This window comes from Rhinolophus ferrumequinum, chromosome 24 (assembly GCF_004115265.2).
Source record: "Rhinolophus ferrumequinum isolate MPI-CBG mRhiFer1 chromosome 24, mRhiFer1_v1.p, whole genome shotgun sequence".
Taxonomy (NCBI): domain Eukaryota; kingdom Metazoa; phylum Chordata; class Mammalia; order Chiroptera; family Rhinolophidae; genus Rhinolophus; species Rhinolophus ferrumequinum.
In genome coordinates this window covers 3,883,947-3,910,157 of record NC_046307.1, presented here as the reverse complement: position 1 = coordinate 3,910,157, position 26,211 = coordinate 3,883,947, and the positions used below count along the sequence as shown (strand labels likewise).

At 39.8% G+C, this 26,211-nt stretch overlaps 1 protein-coding gene across 2 annotated transcripts in view; it reads right to left on the bottom strand.

The window, feature by feature from the left end:
- Positions 1–295: 295 nt before the first annotated feature.
- The window catches only part of LOC117016852 (butyrophilin-like protein 3), a 103,751-nt gene continuing 77,835 nt past the window's right edge, over positions 296–26,211 (bottom strand). For both annotated transcript variants that reach the window (XM_033096605.1, XM_033096603.1), the window contains exons 3-8: positions 12,454–12,729; positions 3,285–3,398; positions 2,560–2,580; positions 2,008–2,034; positions 1,691–1,717; positions 296–1,088 (exon numbers count right to left, since the gene is read on the bottom strand). In XM_033096605.1, the coding sequence (XP_032952496.1) occupies positions 433–1,088; positions 1,691–1,717; positions 2,008–2,034; positions 2,560–2,580; positions 3,285–3,398; positions 12,454–12,729 (1,121 nt within the window). In that variant the 3' untranslated portion in view covers positions 296–432. The remainder of the gene's footprint in view (positions 1,089–1,690; positions 1,718–2,007; positions 2,035–2,559; positions 2,581–3,284; positions 3,399–12,453; positions 12,730–26,211) is intronic.

Below are 26,211 nucleotides of genomic sequence, written 5' to 3'. Positions count from 1 at the left end.
CTGCCTGGGGGGTTTGGAAGCGCAAGACTCCTAATATCAGCATGGGGCAAGGAGCTGTGTCCTACACAACTGGACTGAGAAACAATGGCTTGAACTGGGGTGGGGGGCAAATGAAAGGTGGGGAAGGAAGAACACATCGTCCGCTGACGCCAGCCCACCGACAAAAGGCAGCATGATTCACATTCACTGTCTCTGGTCTTCATTTGACCCTGGAGTGGGAATTCCTGTTGCTGTTTTACAGATGAGGAGCCTGAGACCTTGTTACTTGTCAAAGGTCCTTTGGCTACAAGTTGTCCAAACCAAATGCCACTTCAGCTTTCTTCATCCATGCCTCAGGGCAGCCATGACCCCTGACCTCACACGGATGGGAGCCCGCGTTATCTGGAAGCCATGCTGCTGTCTGCTGCAGGGTTCTGGAGCCTGAGAGGAAGCTCAGTGTCCTGGGGGAGAGTGTGAGGTGCGATTCCCTCTGGGCACCACCCTGGACAGAAAGGAGGTGGTCATCTGTGGGGTGGGCTCCAGGTTGTCTGTGTCAGAAGGTGCTTCTTTCTCTGATCCCTGGGACACTGGGCAGATCGCTATGGGAGTCACATTTTTCTCATCGTTCACATAATGCTGGATGTAGGGCCTCAATAACCCTTCAAACTGATGTGTCAGGGTGTAAATGAGGGACTGCTCATTTACATTGAAGAAGGAAATGGTCCCGCCCTCATAGTCTAGAAAGACCCCAACTCGTGTAGGCGGTATTCTTGGAGAAAGGATGATTCTATGGGTTTTGAATGTGAGATACTGATGTTCTCTGTTCAGTCCAAACACCCAGTACCCATTGTTAGGAGACAAAGTCACATATGCCTCCTTCCTCTTCACATCATCCCGGCACACTCCCAAACACCACATTTCATTGCGTCCCACATCCACCTCCCAGTAATGTTTTCCTGCCTGGAATCCCTGAGAAGCCACCACACACTTCCTTACAAATCTCTTATTCGAGTAGGTCACCTCCTGGCGAATATTCCTGTAGCACACAGTTTTCAGATGAGAAATGTGGAGCTGGGGGTGAGACGTCTCTGGGTCCAGAGTCACCTCCACTGGGGTGTGGTGAGGGAGAGAGAGCATGAGTTACTGAGGAGGGACCTGAGCTGGATGCAGAGGTCACCCCCTCTCACTGCAGACTGGCTCAGGGTGGGATCAGGTGAGGTCCCAGGGCCAGAGGCTCCATCAGACACAGCTCCCTGCCCCTCCCTCATCTCCATGCTTGGAGATGTCCAACTATGAGGTCCTAGGTCCTGTATATCACCCCAGCCCTACCATAGTACCTCCACTGTTCGACTTTGTGAGACCTCGATTATCCCCTCTAACCTGCTCCCTTCCATTCTGAGTCCTGCCCAACTTCACATCCTTCCTCTCAGTCCATCCCCTTGGCCAGTCACTAGTGTCCTCAATTCCCTGGACCTTAGCCTCTGACCCCTAACCTGGCTGCCCTGCCGCCTGTCCTCTCCCCTCCTAGTCCTGGGTCAAGAAATGAGTCTGGGGCAGCTGCCCCCCAGGGAGGATCCAGGCCTCACAGATTTATAATCTATGGTCCAGTGTGTCTCATTGTTCCTGTTTCCCCTTGTCTGTCTCTGGTCAGCTCCCTCTCCCATGCCCACCCGTGGCTCTGTCCCACTGTCACCCCCTCAGGCATTGGTACCTGCATGTTTCCGGGCCTCTCTCAGTTCTGAAAACAAGCAGACAGAGAAGGAGGGTCAGTGCTCACATGGAGAGCAGGAGGCAGGTAGACAGGAGACCAGGGCGGGTAACCTTTGTGGGTGTCACGGGTCCACCAGAGATCTGCTGAAGGCCATGGGGTTCTCTACAAATGCACCTCCCCCAGCATCTGCAGACAGTTTCAGGGTCCCCACTACAAGCTTGGTCTCTGCCGAGACCCATGGCCTCAGTGTCTCAAGATTCATAAACTAGGGACTAATCAGGAGAGATAATGGGTGTGGAGGGAATAGCTTCTCTCACCTGCCACTCCATGCTTCCTTCTCCAGTCTGAAAACCAAAAACACAGAAGAGGCTGAAATCACAGAACAGCAGCCCAAGGGGAGATTTGAGAGGAAAGCTCTACAACACTCTTACCCAGTTTCCTGGTCTTTCCATGATACTAAAAGCAGAATATTTTGTGCTGATATAAGTCTGGAATTCTTATCTCAAACTAAGAAGCCAGGCAGGAGGTTGAAGGAGACTCCTCACAGGCTCTTCTGCATTCTGGGTCCACACCCTCAGAGAGCTGATGAAATCTTTGGTTCCTCTCCCCACAGAATTTATCAATAGGCAAAATGTGCAGACAATTTATAGGGCCTTTCAGGATCCCAGTGCCCATCCTAATCCCCCTAACTGTCTGAGGGTGAGTTCATTCATCAATGGATTGGGGTTTTTGAACCAGCTGCCTTCATTGGCCTGCCCATTCTTCCTGTCCAGTCTGGAGCCAAGACAACCCCCAGATGGCTCAAACTGTGGAATAGGAGGGACCCAGGAGAACTGTGGGGAAGGCTCAGAACATGACAAGACACTTACCTAATTCTGCCCAGATTTTCCCTGAAACAGAAACAGAATATCCAGTGGTGGACACAGCAGTGTGTAAGGTACAAACACAGCCCTGACTCATTGCTGAGAATAATGAGAGCTCTCCTAGAACTCTTTTTGTGCCCCTACTCCCACACCCCTGTAGTGAGTGTCTTTATCTGGGGTAAAAGAAGAGATCAGGATCATTCATGCTGAAGGGAGGGGCTGACAATGGGGTCCTATGGCGGTGGAGATGGAGGTTATCAGGGAGAAAGGATGGTGAGATAGAAGAGAACCTGGAGTGAAGGTGGGATCACAGCACACATTCTCAAGGGGCAGTATCATCTCCAAGGAGGAAAAAACTAGTTCTTGGGGTAAAAAATCTTCTTGAAACTGAATATTATTTTATCTTGTTGTCTTCACTTGTATTTCTTTTGTTATAAAGTCTTTTCAAATACACTGGAGACTTGGTGATGTTAGAAATTGATATCAGCCCTGCAGATAGTGAGAAATCATTCTTCCCCTAATTCTGGGCTCTTTGTGAGGAAGAGGGTCTGGTGGGGCTGGCATTCTTTAAGGGAGCCCCAGCCTGGAGTGGGGGCACCTTTAGCCCAGGTGATGGGGCCCTGGAGCCTGGAGCTGGAATAATAGACCTGGGAGGTGTGTGGGAGCATCACCAATTTCAGCCTTGTTGGATGCATGAATAAGCCACAGGCCCTTGCTTCTCTCTCACTTACCCTTTAATTTGTAGAAGGAAATTGTCAGACAAATGACACCAACACACATGACAGAGAGGAATGCTCCCAGTAAAATAGATAGCAGGCGCCAGGGTACAGGCTGGAAAAATGCCTCTGCAAAACAGTTCCACAGACCCCTCAGTGACCATTGAACAGTCAAAACAGTTTGATTCTCATTTAAGGGATTATCTCATACCGCAAGATTGAAAAGGTATTTTTCTATCATTTCTTCTACATGTTTAAAGTGTTGTACTTCTTCATAATTCTTGCTCCATCCAGATCTTTGTATATAAAGTGAGGTAGAAGATCAATTATATTTTCTTCTAAACAGATAACAACCGTGCTGGCATCATTTATTTGAATGGACTTTCCTTCACACACTATTGCATGCAATGTCACTTCTATTTTATATGTCTTTAAAAGAGTTTGTATACATTTTATTAGACATATAAAACTTTATTAAAAGACACTAAGAGAGACAGCACAAAAATGGTGACAAGGGGAGTGCATCTTGAAATCTATCCTGGAAGTTACAACAAATTGAACAGCTATAATTCAACAAAGGATAACCTAAGCAACACACAAGCACATCTGAGAGATCCAAACATCTAATCACCTAAAGGTAGGCAAATCAGGGGAGCAGGGGAGGAGAGAAGGGGGAAGTGCAGAGATGTGAGCCTTGGGTCATGGAGCTCACTGCAGTCTCAGGAGAGGGAAAACTTCAGGCTGCATGCACATTCCCTTGGCCCACAGTCCTGTCTGAGGAATGAGCATATAACATGGCTGAACCCAGCATTTGGGGCAGTGACCTCAGAGCAAAGACCAAATACAGAAGGGTGAGAACTGTGGTTTAAGCCCTCACTACCATGCATAAAACAGAAAACAAAGACATGAAGCCTGGCTGACTCCCTCCCACCCCCCACTCCCTTGTTAGAAGTGGGCTCCAGAAGAAATGGTAGCAGTGTCAGATTAAAGAACAGAATATCTATAGCCCTAAGAACTGGAGAGACAGTCCCACAGTCACAGACATACAGAGCGACTAACTCCAGTGATAGGGGAGGAACCATAGTGGCGAGACAGCTGTGGGCTGGAAGTCGCCATTGCTCAGAGCCACAAACAAACCAGATGCTTCTAGCAGCCCACCCTACTCCCACCTTTCTGGGCAGATCCCGTAGGGGCAACCAGAACTGCTGGGACACACAGGCTCTGCATCAGGCTGCAAGGGCAGCATTGGGGATTCAGAAGCTTAGAACTCTATCACCCACCACATCCTACCATGGGTGTTGTGCCCTGAGAACCAGGCAACCTGCTCACAGAGGAGAAGCCCACCTTTCAGGAAACTCTTCATCACGTGAGAAGCCAGAGCAGCGCAAGAGAAAATAAAATGATACAGCATGAGATAAAATAAAAGGCTGCAGTGGGAGAGAAAACAAAACATTCCAGCAATACCTACTGGAAAGCAAAAGAAAGACCTCTTCATATCAACCTGCTACAGAACCCACTCCTGCGCAGGAAGAGGAATAATAATTCATTAACTGCCATGAATAACCAAGGTAACAAGACAGCTCAGAAGGAAAATGAAAAATCTCCAGAAAGTGAACTTAAAGACATGGAAATATGTGACTTAAATGACAGAGAATTCAAGATTGCAGTTCTGAAAAAAATCAACCAGATGCAAGAAAATACAGAAATGCAGTTTAACGAACTCAGAAACACAATAAATGAACAAAATGAATATTTTACCAAAGAAATTGACATTTTAAAAAAGAACCAAATTGAAATTCAGGAGATGAAGAATGCAATAAAAAAAAAAAATGAAGATTGAAATAGCCAGCTTCTGTAAGAGAGCTGACCAGATGGAGGAAAGAATCAGTGATATTGAATATAGAAATCTGGAAGTGACACAGGTGGAAGAAGACAGAGACTTGAGAGTTAAAAGAAATAAAAGAACTGTATAAGAACCTTCTTATTCCATCAGGAAGAGCAACATAAGAATAATGGATATATCAGAAGAAGAAGAGAGGGAGAAGGGAACAGAGAGTATATTCAAACAAATAGTCAACGAGAACTTCCCAAACCTGTGGAAAGAACTGGATCCTCAAATCTAAGAAGCAAACAGAACACCTAATTACCTCAATGTGAACAGGCCTTCTCCAAGGCATATTATGTTGAAGCTGTCAAAAATTAATGACAAAGAAAGAATTTTCAAGGTAGGTGGGAAATAAAGCAATAACTTATAAGGTAAAGCCTATTAGATTATCATGATTTTTAAGCAAAATCTCTACAAGCCAGGAGGGAGTGGACGCAAATATTCAAAGCATTGAAAGAGAGAAATTATGAGACAAGAATAATATGTCCATAAAGATAGTCTTTAGATATGAAGGAAGAATAAAGCCCTTTCCAAACATACAGAAGCTGAGGGAATTTTCTAATGTATAGCCTGCATTACAGGAAATACTGAAGGAGGCTATCCGACGTCAAACAGAAAAACCAGAATACAAAACCATGAGCATGATTACTAACAGACAGACAGAAACAGGAAATGGCAACCCCTACACAAAATAGGGCACTATACACTTAAACATAACATAAAGGGTAAAGAAGATAAAAGCATTTTTAAAAAGGAAAAGGAGAAAAAAAGACAACTTCCTACCGCAACTCAGAAATCAACTCACAGCATCAGTAGGGATAACTCTGACAACAACAACATAAAAGGGGAGAGAGTAAAGGTCTGAATCTGCAAAGGGGAATAGAGGTAAGAAACATGCTGAAGAAAAAGGTCTACTGTATATATGAAACTTTCTTTTACATAAACTTAATGATAACCACTCAAAAAAAAAATCTAGAACTGAGACATATCACATAAAAAAAAGAAAAAACAGAGAGAAAAATTATAGAATACCACCACACTAAAATAACAGATAGTAGCAAAAAGGCAAAGAAGCAAAGGAGACACCGAGATACCAGAAAAAAAGATAGAATAGCTATAGGAAATCCTCATCAATAATCACCCTAAATGTAAATGGACTGAACTCACCAATAAAAAGGCAGAGTAGCAGATTGTATCAAAAAACAAAACCGAACAATATGCTGCCTCCAAGCGACACATCTTAGCTACAAGGAGAAATATAGACTCAAAGTGCAAGGGTGGAAATAGATATTCCAAGCAAATGGTATCTAGACAAAAGTGCGTGTATGCATAGTTATATCAGATGAAACAGACTTCAGGATAAAAAGGGTAACGAGACAAAGATGGACACTTCATAATGATAAAGGGAACAATACAACAAGAAGACATAACACTTTTCAATATATATGCCCCCAATCAGTGAGCACCAAAATATACAAAGCAACTACTAACAAAACTAAAGGGAGAAATTGAACAAAACACAATTATAGTAGGGGACCTAAATACATCATTGACAGCTATGTATAGATTATCCAAACATAAAATCAAGAAGGAAATATCAGCCTTAAGAGACACATTAGACCAAATAGACATAATTGAAATTTATAGAGCACTTCATCTTAGAACACCAGACTATTTTTTTTAATGTACATGGAAAATTCTCAAGAATAGACCATTCATTGAGACATAAATCTAGCCTCAGCAAATTTAAGAAGATTGAAATCATACAAGCATATTCTCTGATTGCAAGGCTTTGAAATTGGATATCAACTGTGAAAAGAAAGCAGGAAAAACCACAAATATGTAGAGATTAAACAATATGCTATTAAAGAACAACTGGGACAAAGAAGAAATAAAAGGAGAGATCAAAAGATACATAGAAACAAATCACAATGAAAATACATTCTACCAAAATTTTTGGAATGCAGCAAAAGCAGTAATAAGAAGGAAATTTATATCATTACAGGCCTATCTCAAGAAACAAGAAAAACCCCAAATAAACAACATAACATTACACCTTAAAGAACTAGAAAAAGAAGAACAAATGAAACTCAAAGTCAGCAGAAAAAAGGAAATAACAAAAATTAGAGCAGAACTAAATGAAATAGAGAACAAAAAGACAACAGAAAAAAATTAATGCAAGAAAGACCTGGTTCTTTGAAAAGGTTAATAAACTGACAAACTCTTGGCTAGACTTACCAAGTTAAAAAGAGAAAAGACACAAATATGCATAAAATAATTCAGAAATGAAAGAGGAGAAGTTACTACAGATATCACAAAAATACAAAGAATCATACTGAATACTATGAAGGACTATACATCACAAAATTCAGTCACCTAGAAGAAATGGACAAATTCTTAGAAACATATAGCCTTCTTAGATTGAATCATGAGCTGGAAAATCTAAATAGACAGATCAAGAGTTACAAAATTGAATCAGTCATCCAAAACTTTCTCAAGAGTAAAAGTCCAGGACCAGTGGCTTCACAAATAAATTCTACCAAACTTTCAAAGATCTAACACCTGTCCTCCTTAAAATCATCCAAAAAATTGAAGAAGAGGCAATACTTCTTAACTCATTTTATGAGGCCAACATTACCCTGATTCCAAAACCTGGCAAGGATAACACAAAAAAAGAAAATTGCAGACCAATATCTTAGATGAATATAGATGCCAAAATTGTAAACAAAATCTAGCAAATCAAATACAACAATACATTAAAAAGATTATACATCACAATAAATTGGGGTTCATCCCAGGGTCACAAGGATGGTTCAACATATGCATATTGATCAATGTGATACACTACATAAACAAAATAAAAGTTTAAAATCATATGATTATATCAATGGATGCAGAAAAAGCATTTGACAAGATACAACATTCATTTATGATTAAAACACTTCATAAAATAGGTATAGAAAAAAATACCTTAACATAATAAAGGCCATATATGAGGCCTGACAATTAAGTTCGTGAACTTTTTGCAACGATGTTGCTAACTTTGTTTTTATATCAGAGGGATTATCCATTATGAATTTTTAACAACTAGACAAACAGTTAACTAACTTTACTATTTGGAAGTGCTGAAAAGGCTGTGTGAAAAAGTTAGACAACCTGAACTTTTCGCCAACAATTCATGGCTCTTGCATCACGACAATGCAGCAGCTCACATGGCACTGTCTGTGAGGGAGTTTTTAGCCAGTAAACAACTGTATTGGAACACCCTCCCTACTCACCTGATCTGACCCCTAATGTCTTCTTTCTTTAACCGAAGATAAAGGAAATATTGACAGGAAGATATTTTGATGATATTCAGGACATCAAGGGTAATACGATGACAGCTCTGATGGCCATTACAGAAAAAGAGTTCCAAAATTGCTTTGAAGGGTGGACTAGATGCTGGCGTCGGTGCACAGCTTCCCAAGGGGAGTACTTCTAAGGTGACCGTAGTGATATTCAGCAATGAGGTATGTGGCACTTTTTCTAGGATGAGTTCGCGAACTTAATTGTCTGAACTTGTATGACAAATTCTCAGCTAATATCATTATTAACAGTGAAAACTGAAGCCTTTTGCCGTATGTTCAAGAACCACATGGAACAAGACAAGTTTGCCCCTTATCACCACTGTTATTAAATATATTATTTGAAGTCCTAACCAGAGCAATAAGGCAAGAAAAAGAAATAAAAAGCATTCAAATTGTGAATGAAACTGTCACTCTTTGTAGATGACATGATTCTTTATATAGAAAAACCTAGAGTCCAGGAAAAAGCTATTAGAAACAATAAACAAATATGGTAAAGTTGCTGGCTACAAAATCAAGGTACAAAAATCCATAGCTTTCCTATATACTTACAAATGAAATTTCAGAAAAAGAAATAAAAAAAATTAATTCCTTTTGCAATTGCAACAAAAAGAATAAATTACCTAGAAATAAACTTAAAAGATTTGAGGACATATACACTGAAAACTATAAGACATTTTTAAAAGAAATTGAAGAAGACACAAACAAATGGAAAGACATTCCATGTTCATGGATCGGAAGAATCAACATAGTTAAAATGGCCATATTACCCAAAGCAATATACAGATTTAATGCAATCCCCATTAAAATCCCAATGACGTTTTTTAAAGAAATGGAACCAAAAAGCATCAAATTTGTATGGAATCACAAATGACCCCAAATAACCAAAGCAATCCTAAGAAAAAAGAACAATGCTGGACGTATCACACTCCCTGACTTCCCCTTGTACTACAAAGTGACAATAATCAAAACAGCATGGCATTGGCAGAAAAACAGACACGCAGACCAATAAAACAGAATTGAAAACTCAGAAATAAACCCACATAAATTTGGGCAGATAATTTTTGACAAAGGAGCCAAAAACATACAATGGAGAAAAGAAATCCTCTTCAATAATTGGTGCTGGGTAAACTGGAAATCCACACACAAAAGAATGACACTAGACTGCTATCTGTCACCATAAACCAAAATTAACTCAAAATGGGTCAAAGACCTAAACATTAGACCTGAAACAATAAACTGCATAGAAGAAAACATAGGTACTAAACTTATGGACCTTGGGTTCAAACAGGATTTTATGAATTTGTCCTCAAAAGCAAAGCAAGTAAAAGTTAACATAAATGAATGGGACTATATCAAACTAAAAAGCTTCTGCACAGCAAAAGAAACCATCAACAAAACAGAGGCAACCAACTGTATGGGATAAGATATTTACAAACAACACCTCTGATAAGGGGGTGATATCCAAAATATATTAAAAAACTTGCACAACTCAACAACAAAAAAACAAACAATCCAATTAAAAAATGGATGGATCTTGACATTATTATGCTAAGTGAAATAAGTCAGACAGCAAAAGTCAAGAACGGTATGATTTCACTGATATGTGGTATATAAAACTGAGAAGAACAAATTAACAAGACAAACAAATGAAGAAATAAAAACTCATAGTCACTGATAATAGTTTAGTGGTTACCAGAGGGTAAGTGGGGAGGGAGGTGGTAGATGAGGGTAAAAGGGATCAAATATATGGTGATGGAAGGAGAACTGACTCTGGGTCATGAACACACAACGTGATGTATAGATAATATATTACAGAATTGTACACTTGAGACCTATGTAACTTTACTAATAATTTTCATCCCAATAAACTTTAAAAAAAGGGCAGCGGACATTAACAGACACTTCTTCCAAGAAGACATAAAAATGGCAACAGATGTATGAAAAAATGCTCAACTTCACTAGCTATTAGGGAAATGTAAATCAAAACCACAATGAGATATCACCTCAAACCTGTTAGAATGGCTATCATCAACAAGACAAATAATAACAAGTGTTGGAGAGGCTGTGGAGAAAAAAGAACCCTCATACACTGTTGGTGGGAATGTAAACTGGTACAGCCACTATGAAAAACAGAATGGAGGTTCCTCAAAAAATTAAGAATAGAATTACATAGGACCCAGCAATCCCTCTACTGGGTACATACCCAAAAATCTGAAAACATTTACCCATAAAGATATACCTTCTCGTATGTACTCCGATGTTCATTGTGGCATTATTTATGGTGGCCAAGACATGGAAACAACCCGAGTGTCCTTCGATAGATGATTGGATAAAGAAGATGTGGTATATATACACAATGGAATACTACTCTGCCATAGAAAAGATGAAATACTGCCATTTGCGACAATGTGGATGGATCTTGAGATTATTATGCTAAGTGAAATAAGTCAAACAGAAAAAGTTGAGAACCATATGACTTTACTCATATGTGGGATATAAAACTGAAAGCAACAAAGGAACAAGACAAACAAACAAAGAAACAAAAACTCATAGACGCATACAACAGTTTAGTAGGTACCAGAGGGTAAAGGGGAAAGGAGGTGGTAGACGAGGGTAAAGAGGATCAAATATATGGTGATGGAAGGAGAACTGACTCTGGGAGATGAGCACACAATGTGAGATATAGATGATGTATTACAGAATTGTACACCTGAAACCTATGTAATTTTACTAATCATTGTTATCCCAATAAATTTAATTTTAAAAAAAGACACTGAGAACAACTAAAATAAGTAGAGCAATGCAACCTGTTTCAAGTAACAAGAGGCAAAGTTTATAAGATATCATTTATTCCAGAATTGATCTATATATTCAGTATAACTCTACTGAGAATCTCAATAGAGTTTCCTTAGAACTAGACAAGTTGATCCAAATTTATGGAAATGTACCAGGTGAAAGTTTGTAAACATTCCATGTGTGCTTCAAAATAATGATTTTTGTGGGTGTAGTCTTCTAAGAATGTCTATCAGATCAGGATTGTTAATTTGTATATCAAATATTCTATAATCTTACTAATTTTGTTTACTTATTTAATTATTTTTAGAACTCACAGTATTTCAATTTATACTTATATGTCTATTGATATTTGCTTTATATATATTGAGATATACTACAAGGAGCATATAGATTTATAATTTTTTACAGATTTCTAATGAATAAACTTTTTTAGATTCTGAAATAACTATCCTAATAATGCCTTTTTTCCTTGACTTTTTTCTTGACTCTAATATACATATAACTGTTATAGATATATATATATGTTAACTCCTTTCATTAACATTTGTCTGTTATGCTTTTCTACTTTTAAAATGTGTCAGTGATTAGTTCATATGTATTATAATTTTCTCTAAGAATTGCAACTGTTGAAATTTTTTTAAATCCAGTCTGACAATCTTTGTCTTTTAACAGGCAAATTAACTCCATTTACATTGATTGTGATTACTGACATATTTGGTTTACATTAATTACCTGATTATTTTTAAATCCTTCCTGAAATTATCCACTCTTTATTCTATTCTGTTTCATAGAGTAATGTAATGTTTTCGCATTTATTTAGAAGTATGTTTTGTTTTTTAAATGAGCACACATTTTTTTTTCTTGTACTTTAAGTTAGCTCTCTTAAATTTTGTGTGTGTTGATTTTGGAGGATTACACGACAAAGATGATCATATGATGAAGGAAATATTTGATTCTACTCCTCTGCAATTGCAAACAATTGTTTCCACCTAATCAAATTTTATGCTATTATCTTTATATCTCATAGACCTTTGACTTTCAAAACTAATCATTAAAACTGGAAAGTACTATAAAACAATCCTGAGATAAAGGCTCCTGTTCTCGCTCTGGGCTACACAAACATGCACCCCTCCCCCCACTCCACCTCCCTACTCACCTCTTATCCATACTCTGGATTCCACCTCTCGTCTCTGGTCAGAGTACTGGACAGAACATGATATGCTACCAGCATTTTGTTGGACTATAAGGGAAGTCTCCACATCAAATAGGCCACGTCTGTCTGCATTCACCTTTGAGTCTGATGGCAAATCATGTCCTTGTGGGTCTTTCCACTTCACTGTGGGCTGGTGAAACCAGCCTGAGGACTTGCAGAGTAGCTGGATGCCTCCATCAACATATCCCATGATAGAAACCAGAGGAGCTGAGCCCAACGCTGGGGAGAAAACAGGAAAGGGATGAAAGCAAAGATCATGTTCCAAGGCCACAGAAGTTCTGAGTCAGATTCATAAAGCTCATAGAAATAATACTCCCACACTCCTTCTTTCCCTCATTTTCTCTCACAGACACATACACACTTATAGCACTGTAAGCTCTTCCAATGGTCTTTGTTCATTAATATGCATTTAACAACTGCTATATACCTGCATATTGCTAATCACTAGATATGATGTGAATAAGATAGAGCTCCTTCTTATAAGTCACTTTTCCGGAGCTCAGCTGGGGAAGAGAGACCTGAACTGCCAGTTGTTAGATCGGCTAATTAAAGCAACAATGAGCCCAAATCAAATAGCAGTGAAGCCTTTCATCATGTACTGTTCTAGTGTAGTCACATGATGACTCCTCCCTCCTCCATTTCCCCCATGAATTGGCATGCTAGTCTAAGGTCAAGTGTATCTGTGCAGAGGAGAGTGTTGTGTCACTATTGAGAGTGTGTTGAACAAAAGACTTCAACAGTTTCATGGACTGTGAGGTTGGGAGAAAAGTGAAGGAAAGGGCTAGTTGTGGAAAGTTACCGGGTATTGAGTCAGAGTGGGGGAAAATGTCTTCAAGTTTTCCCCCTCCTCTTCCTGATAAGGAGGCCTTGACAGTAGCACTTGAAAAAGACTCTGTCCCAGGCCTCAGACAGAGAGACATAGGAATGAAGTCACCTGGGCTAGGAATGCAAAAATGTGTAAGAGCATGACCAGGCAGGCGCATGGGAATCGTTGACTACACTCCTCAAGATACTGAAGGCATTGGCTGTGCACCAAGTCTAGTGTGGGGTGGGCAGCTTTTTCTTTTGAAGTACGTCAAGTAAAGACTTTGTAATTGCCTATATAGGATCAGGTCTTAAAAATCAGTAGGATTTTCACCAGGAACCAGACTCTCAGAACTCACTGACTAAACAGGGAGAAAACTAAACAAATACATTTCATTGTGAAAAGTGCATATATGAAAATATGGTTAAGGACAGAGGTCAAGGAGATAGTGATTAACTGTTAGAGGAAGTCACACCTCCCTGGAGGTAACATTTGTACCCTCCTGTGTCAGATGAAAGAGAAATGTATAGGTGGACAAGTCAGGAAGAGGGAGAAGAATGCCAGACAGAAGGTCAGGTAGATACCATGGTGCAGAAAGCAGACATGGAAACTCAACTGACAACAGAAGACCAGGGACCTGAGTGATAAAGTTAAACAAGTTGATTGTCTACTGAAATTGAATCTTCTAATAGGATTCAGGATCTCAAAACATAATAACCAAAATGCCCAGTTTTCAATTAAAAGTTACCCATCACACGAAGAACAGAAGACTGTTATCTTAAATGATAATAGACAATTGACTTATGCCAACACTGAGATAAATTAGATTGGAAATATCTAGCAAAGGCTTTTCAATAGCGATCATAAAAATGATTCAACAAATGAATACAGTTTCTCTTGAAAAAATAAAAAATAGAATATCTCACCAAAACACAGAATTTACTTTTAGAAAGAACCAAATGGAAATTATATAACTGAAAAAATACAATAACAAATAAAAAACTTACCTAATGGGCCTAATACTGGAATGGAAGTGACAGAAAATAGAATCAGTGAACATGGGGATAGATCAATATAATTTACCAAATTCAAACAATATAAAGAAAACAGTCTGTTTTTTAAAAAAAGACTATGCCCCCTGCCCCCAGGGACATTTGAGAACTTAACAAAATAGCGAACATTTGTATCATCAGAGTCCCAGAAAGAGGGGAGAGTGATAGAAGGACTGGAAAAGTATTTGAAAAAATCATGGCTGATCAACTCCCAAATTTCATGAAAAACATGAAACAACAGTTTTAAGAAACTGAGAAAATACCAAATAGGTGAAACCCAAAGAAATTCACACTTACATAGCTAAAAATTAAATTTCTGAAAACTAAAGGTGAAGAAAAAAATCATGTGTCATGTATGGTGCCATGCAGGGTCTCAGCTCCCACTTCCCACATAAGAACGCAGGACATGGTGAGGCCAAAAAGGAACACCCACAGAGCCATAGATAGGGGAGTCATACCACTATATTCTCTCTGGTGGCCGGGGGAGGCACGTGCAGTAGTAGCCACACGATCTGCAGTCCGCCATTCACTTCTCTGCCTGCCAACCAACCAACCAATCAACGCACCCCACAGTTACATCAGTAGCCAATTGGCTAACTGGTTACAGCTGATGGCCAACCAATCACAGTTGATGGTCATTCACTACCTGAGCCAGCATCACCCTGCGAGAGGCAGAGAGGCTAGAAACTGCTCTCTGGGACTCTGTCCCCACATCATGAAAACAACCAGCGAGAAAGGATGTACTACATGTATAGAAACATCAATTTGAATGATAGCAGATTTCTCATCAGAAACATTGAATGCCAGAAAATTTCACATCTTTTCAGTGATAAAAGAACCGTCGGGGCAGCCGGATGCCTTAGTTGCTTAGAGCATAAGCTCTTAACAAGGTTGCCAGTTCAATTCCCACATGGGCCAGTGAACTGCGCCCTCCACAAGTAGATAGAAAACAACGGCTTGAGCTTGAGCTTGGAGCTGAGCTGCTGGTGAGCGACGGGTTTGCTCAGTGGTTAGAGCTTGGTGCTCATAACACCAAGGCTGCCGGTTCAAGTCCCACATGGGCCAGTGAGCCATGCTCTCCATAACTAGATTGAAAACAATGACTTGACTTGGAGCTGAGCTGTGCCCCCCACAACTAGATTGAAAAACAACAACTTGACATCCTGAAAAAACACTGTTCCCCAATATTCCCTAATAATAATAATAATAACAATACAGTGTACAATGCCATGGTTTAAAAAACAAAACAAAGTCAACAGAAAATCCTATATCTGGGAAAAGTGTCCTTCAGAAGGAAAACTCAAGACATTCTCAGATGGAGGGAAATGAGCGAATCTCTTGCTAGCCAACCTAGCTTTAAAGAATGGTTAAAGTGTATAGTATAAGGAATATAGTCAATAATAGTCAATAATATTGTAATAAGTATGTGTGCTATCATGTGGGTGCTAGATTTATCGGGGTGATCACTTCATAAGTTATATAAATGTCTAACCGCTATGTCGTACACTTAAACTAATATAATATTGTATAAGTATTTAAAAACTAAATAAAAATAAACTAGAAAAAAATGTTAAAGAAAATTCTTCAAACAAAAAAATAGATGAAAAATGGAATTTTAGAACATTAGGACAGAAAAAAGAAACAATGAAGAGAGAAAAAATAAAATAGACTTCCTCATGAGTTTTGAAAATTCATTTGATGGTTGAAATAAAAGTTATAAACTATCTGATGTGGTACACAATGCAGTTATTTCAAAGTTGGGGAAGAAAAGGGACCTAAGTGAGGTTTGCACATTTTTCTTAAAGTGACACAATGTCAATGCCAGTAGATAAAATATGTATGTATATTATAACATCCTGAGCAAGTGCTAAGAAAACTATACAAAGTGATATGTTCAAAGCACTACAATTAGTCAAGATGGAATCCTAAAAAAATGTTTTAATAACTCATAGAGAGTCTAAGAGAGAGAGAGAGAGACAAACAAATGAAGGAGAAACAAAGAAAGCAAGCAGAAACAAATGGCATACGTAAGCCCTAAATATCAATAACTACTTAAATGTTGTCTAAATTAATTAATTAATTAACCAATTAGAAGTTGAAATTGGCAGAATAGTATATGCTGCCTATAAGAAACTCATGTCAAATATAATGACATAGGTAAGCTAAAATGACATAGACTGCTGGTGGTCACCCTCCAAGAACAGGATGGTACGATCCCCTTACTCCCGCCTCACTCAAAATTTGTGCAGATGTCAAGAATGATGCCATTATACATGTACTGAGAAGGTATGATAATGTTTGTTACTCACATAATGAGGCTTTTAGGGAATATAGAGCAGACTCCCAAGAATATTCTAAAATGGCATAAGAGAGCCAAGATAGGAGACTGACTTGGTTTTCACTGTGGTTAGAGGGACAGGCTGAAGTAAAATTTCCTTCACATGTTGGGCAAGGATTCCATGATTTGAACTCCTCACTGGAACCAAATGAGGGAGGGTCAGGACTTTCTTATCAGCTTTCCCAGATGTGCAGCAAAACAAGAAGGGGTAGTATGAAAAAGAGCTTGTCAGCATTAACACACGAAAAAAATAGAGTAAGACCTTTATGACATATGCATGCAAACATTAATTTTTAAAAAGCAGGAGTAGCTATATTAATATCAAATAAAATATATTTCAGAATAAATGAAATTACAAGAGAGAAAGACAGACCTTACATAATGAAAAAATGATGAATGCACTATAACAACATTGCAATCCTAAATATTTGTGCATCTAACAACAGAACTTTTTTTTTTTAACAATGGAGACAAATTTTTAATTGTTGAAAATTTCAACACCCTGTTCTCAGCAATTGATATAATTACTGATGGAAAAATAAATAAGTGTCATGCGGGGCAGCCTGTGGAGTCTCTAGTCCAGCTCCCCACATAAGAACGCAGGATATGGTGAGGCCAAAAAGGAACACCCACGGAGCCATGGATAGGGGAATAATACCACTATATTCTCGCTGGCGGCATCCGCCTCTCACAATCCACGCTTGCTAGCTCAGCCACCATCTTCTTGCTAGCCCCCATTTTTCTGCTAGCATAGCCACAGCAGTTATATTAGTGGCCAATGGCTCACTGGTTACAGCTGACGGCCAGCTAACCACAGCTGATGGCCATCAAATCACAGTTGATGGTCATTTACTACCTGAGCCAGCACCTTTCTACGTGAGGCCAAGAGCCTGGAAACTGCACTCCTGGCTCTGTCCCCACACTCCACCCCTACAAGGTCTCGCCTTACAATCTATGCAACAAGCGTCTTCTGTGATGGGCCCTGTGTGAGGAGCCTGGAGGTGAATGCAATATCCTGGACACAGCCAGGCTCTCTGGGCACAGCCAGGATTTCTCAGGGCAGCACCAGTGCTTCTGGGCACAGCAAGACTTCCTGGGCTTCTTAGGGTACGACTTGTCTCCCTGGGCACAGCCAGGGCCTCGCAGGGCACCGCCACACTCTCTGGGCACAGCCAGAATTCCTGGACACAGCCAGGGTCTCTCAGGGCACTGCCACACTTTCTGGGCTCAGCCAGACTTCCTGGCATCAACCAGGACTCTCAGGGTACCATGCTGGAACAACAGCGACTCACAGTCAAGGTGCTTACATATTCTCGATGGCGGCCCGTCAAGACACAAAAGCAAACATCCGCCAGTTCCATTACATGGTTATATGTTCCCAAGCAAACAATCAAGCGGCCCATTAAATTAGGGATGGAACCCATTCCCCATAGTCTATAGTCATTCTCCAGGGCTGTCCTGGGGTTGAGGGACGTCCTTAACATCACCCTCAGCTCCCATGGAGTACTCAGCAAGCGTTTCCTCCTGGGACAAATCCCGCATCCGGGCTGGGTCAGCAAGCACTTCCCAGCCCACAGGGCCACAACAACCTTCGCTTTCTTTGGCCTATGCTGGTTGCGGAACCATCCACGTCTTCCCAACCTTCCACGGAGATCCAGCTCTCCAGCAGCTGCACGGCTTTTCCTGTGCTGGTGGGAGAACCGTCCATGTGCTCCTACCACTCCACGAGGGTCCAGCTCTCAGGCAGCTGCTCCTCCAGGTCTTCTAGAGACTGAATATTCATATACACAAACTGCTCCACCACTCTTCGGAGAGCCTTGGCCGGCACCATATCCTGCCGACTATGCCATTTGTCATGTGGGGCAGCCTGTGGGGTCTCTGCTCCCGGTCCCCACATAAGAACGCAGGACATGGTGAGGCCAAAAAGGAACACCCACGGAGCCATAGGTAGGGAAGTCATACCACTATGGTCTCACTAGAGGCTAGGTTCACATGACGTGCGACCTGCTGTCCACTTTGCTGCCAACTGACCGACTCTCCTCGACTCTCCTCCACTTTCCTTCACTCTCCTCCACTCTCCTTCACTTCCCTCGACTCTCCTCCATAGCCGCAGCAGTTATATTAGTGGCCAATGGCTCACTGGTTACAGCTGACGGCCAACTAACCACAGCTGATGACCATCCAATCACAGTTGATGGTCATTTACTACCTGAGCCAGTACCTTTCCATGTGAGGCCGAGAGCCTGGAAACTGCACTCCTGGCTCTGTCCCCACAGTAAGGATAAAGAATATCTCAACACAATCAAAAACTGGACCTAAATGACATTTATGGAATACTCTTCTTAACAACAACAGAAGACATAGTCAAGTGCCAATGAAACATCACCAAGATAAGCCGTATCTTGGCCTATGAACAAACATGAACAAAATTGAAATAAATGAAATCACACACAATGGAAGATTTTCCCAGACAAACAAATCTGAGGGAGTTCATCACCATTAGACCTGCCGTACAAGAAATGCTGAAAAGAGTTCAAGCTGAAATAGAAAGATGCTAATCAGCTACAGGAAAAAAATAGAAAAGTATGAAGCACACTGCTACAGGTAAATATATACTCAGATTTACAAAATTTTAATTCTTCAACAAGATGGTATGTTAACTACTTAACTATAATATAAAGGGTAAAGGAAGGAGGTATTAAAAATAACTACAGCTACTATAATTTGCTAATGAACAAACAATATAAAAGAGGTAAATTGTGACATCAATAATACAAAGAAAGGGATTTCCAGTCAAGATGGTAGAGTAGGTAAATGCTGTGCTTTCCTCTTCTCAGATATCAAAATTTCAACTAAACTACAGAACAACCATCATTGAGAATTGCCTGAAGTCTAGCTGAGCAGAAGTCCTATAAGTAAGGACATATATTAAAGAAGAAACCTCGAGCATCGTAGGAAAAGCAGACACAAAATAGGCTGGTCCCACACCCACGTGTGACCACTAAAAATTGGAAGGGATATCTCAGCTGTGGAGCTCTCCCTCAGAGGAGTGAGGGTCTTAGTCCCATATCACTTTCCTCAGCCTACAGACCCAGTGCTGGGAAGAGAAGTCCTCATAACTCCTGGCTGTGAAAACCAGCAGAGATTGTGGCTAGGTGAGATGGAAGGTGGCTAGAGTCCCAGGTGATCCTCTTAAAGGGCCTGAGCCCAGACTTACTCGAGGATGGACTCACTCAGCATGGGGTAGCAGCGTGGAAGACGCCAGGGACATACTGGGAGGAACTGAGTTCTCAGGCTTCAGGGCAAAGGCTGGAGGGGCAGCTTTCTCCCAGACAGAAGTGCTGGCAAAATCCATTGTTTCTATGCTGACACTTCACCCCTCCTTGCATGCAGATGCTGGCAGGCACCATATCTGGGTCTCCATCAACCTGACTAACACTGTTCCTCCACCTGGCCCTGGTGATTCCCTGAGACCACACCCCCACCCAACTTGCAGGCCTACTCAAGCTACTTCCAGTGGCTTGTCCATACAAATGGCTTGTCTTAGCTCTTAGCTGTGAACTTTCCTAAAATTTCACAAAGTTTCACAAAACCCAAATAAATAGCATCTGCCTTCAGCATATCCCATACATCTTGCTGAGCAGCTGCAAGTCGAGACCTAGTGGCAGCCAGCTTCAGTTTGTGGCTTGGCCTCTAGAGACACCTCCAAGCACAGCACACGTGGCAGCCATTTGTGGATTGCTTTGTGGCTCATGCCAGGTAGCCTTGGGCAGGGCACAGGATGCAGAAGAACTTGGCCTGCTGTCGAACCTTGCCTGTGGTGGGCCCCTCTCAGGAGGCCCCAGGAATGGTATGACCAGTAGCCAGTTTCAGACCAAGTCAGAGCATCACTTGTCAACATCCTAGGATGACACACCCAAAAGGCAGAATGGGCAGGCACCAGAGCTCTGCTAAAGTGAATTCTCGCTCTGTAGGATCAGCCCCTGCACAGCAGCTCCTCCACTGTAGCTGTGACCAGTCCTCACAATCAATCAGCCCGAGGGTGAATCCCTCCCACTGACTTGTAAACAGCAACTGAGGCTCAACTACAACAGAAGGGCACACACAACCACCACAAAAGACACACCTGAAGCACCTGGATCAGGTGACCATAGAGACTTTGCCATTGAGCCCCACACCACACCTACTACATAAGGCCACTCTACTAAGACCAAGAGGCATAGCAACACTACCTAATACATAGAAACAAACAGAGGGAGACAGCCAAAATGGGGAGACAAAAAAACATGTCCTGAATAAAAGAACAGAACAAAACTCCAGAAAAAGAACTAAACAAAATGAAGAAAAGCAATCTACTAGACACAGAGTTCAAAACACTGGTTATAAGGATACTCAGTAATCTCAGTGAGAACTTCAACAAGGAGACAGGAAACATAAACATGGAGATAGGAAACACAAAAAGAACCATTCAGAAATAAGGAATACAATAACTGAAATGAAGAATACGTTAGAGGGAATCAACAGATGAGATGAAACAGAGGATTGAACCAGCAATTCAGAAGATAAGGTAGCAGAAAACACCCCATCAGAACAGCAAAGAGAAAGAAGAATCCAAAAAAATGAGGACAGTTCAAGGGGCTTCTGGGACAACATCAAGTGTATCAACATTTGCATCAGAGGTACCAGCAGAAGAGAGAGAGCAAGGAATAGAAAACCTATTTGAAACAATGACAGGAAACTTCCCTCACCTGGTGAAGGAAATAGATATACAAGGTGAGGAAGCACAGAGAATCCCAAAAAATATAAACCTAAAGAGTCCAAACCAAGACACATCATAATTAATGCCTAAAGTTAAAGACAAAGAGATAATCTTAAAAGCAGCAAAAGAAAAGTAGTTAGTTACATGCAAGGAATCTCCCATAAGACTGTCAGCTGATTTCTCAACAAAAACTTTGCAGGCCAGTAGGGAGTGGCAGGAAATATTGAAAATGGTGCAAAGCAAGGACCTCTGACCAAGATTACCCAGCAAAGCTATCATTTAGAATCAAAGGACAGATAAAGAGCTTTCTAGGCAAGAAAAAGTTAAAGGAGTTCATCACCATGAGACCAGTATTACAAGATATGTTAAAGGGACAAGAAGAAGAAGAAAGAGAAGGAGAAGGAGAAGGAGGAGGAGGAGGAGGAGGAGGAGGAGAATGAGAAGAAGATGGGGAAGAAGAAGAGGAAGAAGAAGGAGGAGGAGGATTTAAAAAATATGAATAATAAAATGACAATAACTACATATCTATCAACAATTACTTTAAATGTAAATGGATTAAATGTTCCAATTAAGAGACAATAGGGTGGCCTTTTCATGAAGTTGGAGCCAAAAGTGAAGAAGGAAGCCCCTGCCCTCCTAAAGACAAAGACAAAGCAAAGGCTAGACAAAGCAGAGACAAAGCAAAGAAGCAGTGCTGAAAGGCATCCACAGCCACACAAAAAAAAGATCCCCACGTCACCCACTTTCCAAAGGCCCAAGACACAGCAGCTCTAAAGGCAGCCTAAATATCCTTGGAAGAGTGGCCCCAGGAGAAACAACCTTGACCACTATACCATCATTAAATTCCTCCTAACTGCTGAGTCCGCCATGAAGAAGATAGAAGACAATAATACACTTATGTTCATTATGGCCAACAAGCACCAGATCAAACAGGCTGTGAAGAATCTCCATGACATTGATGTGGCCAAGGTCAACACCTGATCAGGCCTGATGAAGGCATGTTTGATTGGCTCCTAACTATGATGCTTTGGATGTTGCCAAACAAATTGGGATCATCTAAACTCAGTTCAGCTGGCTAATTCCAAATATGAATTTTTTAACTGTAAAAACAACAACAACAACAACAAAAAACACAATAGCGTGGCTGAATGGATAAGAAAAGAAGACCTTTGCGTATGCTGCCTACAAGAGAATCATTTCAGATTGAAAAACACACAGTCTCTGAAAGTAAAGGGATGGAAAAAGGTATTCCAGGAAAATGGAAACAAATAAACAAAACTGGGATAGCAATATTTATACCAGACAAAACAGACTTTTAAACAAAGGCTATGACAAGAGACAAAGAAGGACCCAGTAATTCCACTTGTGGAAATTAATCGAAAAAAACCCGAAAACACTAATTTGGAAAGATTTATGCATTCCTATGTTCATTGCAGCATTATTTACAATAGCCAAAACATGGAGGCAACTAAGAGTCCATCAATGGATGAATGGATAAAGAAGAGGTTGTACATATATACAAAGGAATATAACTCAACCATAAAAATGTATGAAATCTTGCCATCTGCAACAACATGGATGGACCTAGAGGGACCTAAGTGAAGTAACTTATACAGAGAAAGACAAATACCATATGATTTCACTTATATGTGGAATCTAAAAACCAAAATAAATTAAAAAAAAAAAACAGAAGCAAACTCATAGATTCAGAGAACAAGCTGATGATTGCTAGATGGGTTTTCAGGGGGTAGTTGAAAAATGGGAAGGGATTAAGAGGTACAAATTGGTTGTTACAAAGTAGTCATGGGGATGTAAGGTATAGCAGAAGGAATATAGAATAACTATGTATGGTGTCAGATGGGTACTAGATTTATCGAGGGTGATAGGTGGGAGTGGGGTTGGAAGATAGGGTGAAAAAGGTAGAGAAATTAAGAAGTATAAATTGGTAGTTACAAAATAGTCATGGAGATATAAAGTAAAGCATAGGGAATATAGTCAATAATACAATAATAACTACATACAACATCAGGTGGGTACTTGCCAGGGGGATGACTTCTTAAATTATATAAATGTCTAACCACTATGCTGTACACATGACATTAATATAAAATGATATTTAATGTCAACTATAATTCAAATATTAAAAAGGGGGAAACGAAGGGGGAAAATACAAAAAGAGGTGTAAAATAGTGGAGCTTTTGGAGGCAATTGAAGCTAAGTTGCTATCAGCTTAAAATGGACTGTTTTAACTATACGATGTTTTATGTAAATCTCATGGTAACTATAAAACAAACACCTAGAAGGTTCTCAAAAGATAAAAAGAAGGGACTCATAGCATACTACCATGGAATATCTCCAATTCACAAAGATAAGCAGCAAGAGAGGAAAAAAAAGAACAATGAAACTATAAAACAGTTGAAAAGAAATAAGATGGCACTAGTAAGTCTCTATATATCAATAATTACTCTATCTGTAAATGGACTGAATTCATCAATCAAAAGGCACAAAGTAGCTGGGTGGATAAGAAAAACAAGACCCAACTACATGCTGCTTACATGCTGCTACATGCTGACTCACTTCTGCTTTAAGAACACACATAGATGAAAATTGAAGGAATAGAAAAAGATATTCCATGCAAGTGTAGACCAAAAGAAAGCAAGGATAGTTATATTTATATCAGAAAAAAATAGACTTTAAACCAAAAACATTAATAAGAGACGAAGAAGATCACTATATGATGATAAAGGGGTCACATCGTTAAGAAGATATAACTATCATAAATATGCACACCCAACATTAAACATATTAAGTAAATACTATCAGATCTGAAGGGAGAAATAGAAATACAATAATAGTGGGGGACTCCAATACTCCCCTTTCAGCAATGGATAGATCATTCAGACAGAAAATCAACAAGGAAATATTAAATTTGAACCATACATTAGATCAAATGAACCTAACAGACATTTAGAGAACATTCTGTCCAACATCAGCAGAATACACATATACATTATTCTCAAGTGCACGTGGATCATTCTGCAGGATACATCATATAATAGGCAGTAAAATGAGTCTTAGCAAATTTAAGAAGACTAAAATCATACCAAGTATTTATTTCAACTACAATGGTATTAAACTAAAAGTCAACAACTTGAAGAAATCTAGAAAGTTTACAAATATGTGGAAATTAACACACTTTGAACAACCCCTGGATCAAAGAAGCCAAAAAGGGAAATAAGAAAAAGAATTAAAAACAAATAAAAATGGAAACACTACATATCAAAACATGTGAAATGCTGCAAAAGAGGTTCTCAAGAGACGTTTATAGTGACAAATACATATATTAATAAAATAGAACGATCTAGAGTAAACAACCTAACTTCACACCTCAAGGATCTAGAAAAAGGAGAGCAAACTAGGCCTGAAGTTAGCAGAAGGAAGAAAATAACAAAGATCTGAGTGGAAATAAATGAAATAGAGGCCATAAAAAAATAAAAATGAATTCAACGGCACATCAAAAGGATCATTCATCATGTCTAAGTGAGATTTATCCCTGGGATGTAAGAGTGGTTTATCACGAAATAATAAATGTTATACACTTATTAATAGAATGGAAGATAAAAATCATATTACCATCTCAATAAATGCAAAAAAGCATTTAACAAAATACAACAATATTTTATGATAAAAACACTTAACAAATTGGGTATAGAAGGAAAATACCTCAACATAATAAAAGCCATATAGGACAAACACAGAGCTAACATTATAGTCAACAGTGAAAAACCAAAAGTTTTTCTCTAAGATTAGGAATAAGACAAGGGCACCCACTGTCACCATCTTATTCAATATAGTAGAGCAGGTCCTTAAATAAAGCCTGTTTTCTGAACAGACTCTTCACAAAATAAATTATATAAATGGTTATTAAGGACAAGAAAAATTATGTCATTTCATGCAACATCAATTTTGTTATGTTGATGAGGAAAAAAAATTCTTGCCTGGAGCCATTGTCTGTGCAGTTTGCACATTCTCCCCAGGTCTGCATGGGTTTTCTCTGGGTATTCCAGTTTCCTCCCACATCCCAAAGATGTGCACATTAGGTTAATTGGCATGTCTCAATTGTCCCAGTATAAGTGAATATGGGTGTGTGTGTGTGAGTGCACCCTGTGATGGAATGGTGTCCTGTCCAGGGTTGGCTCCCACCTTACATCCTGAGATTCTGGAAGAGGATTCAGCCACCTGTGACCCTGAACTGGATTAGGCAGGTTTGTAAATAATTATCTTATTTGTTTATGTTAATATTTCTTAAATGTATGTATAGTTTACATTTATTTCAGAGTTTAATATTAGAGGTGTTTTGGGTCTTTATTTAGAAGTTCAGTGATGTTTTTGTGACTAGAAATACGCCATAGGAACTTAAATCTTGTTTATATCAATTAGCCTATGGTAAAATTGTTTTTGGTATATGTTATTTCATTTAAAGTCACAGGTTCCAAGGACCTATCAATAACATTAAGTGAGGACTTACTGTACTGACAAAGAAGTAAAACACATCCAAATTGAAACTGAAGAGGTAAAATTGCTATGTGCAGATGATATGATCTTATATATAGAAAATCCTAAAGACTAGACCGAACCCCGCCCCCACCCCACCCCAAAAAAAACCTGTTGGAATTAATCAACTATTGACCTTCAAAAAACAGCCAGATGTTTCTCCAGCAAAATGGGTTTGTTCGGGACATGAGGT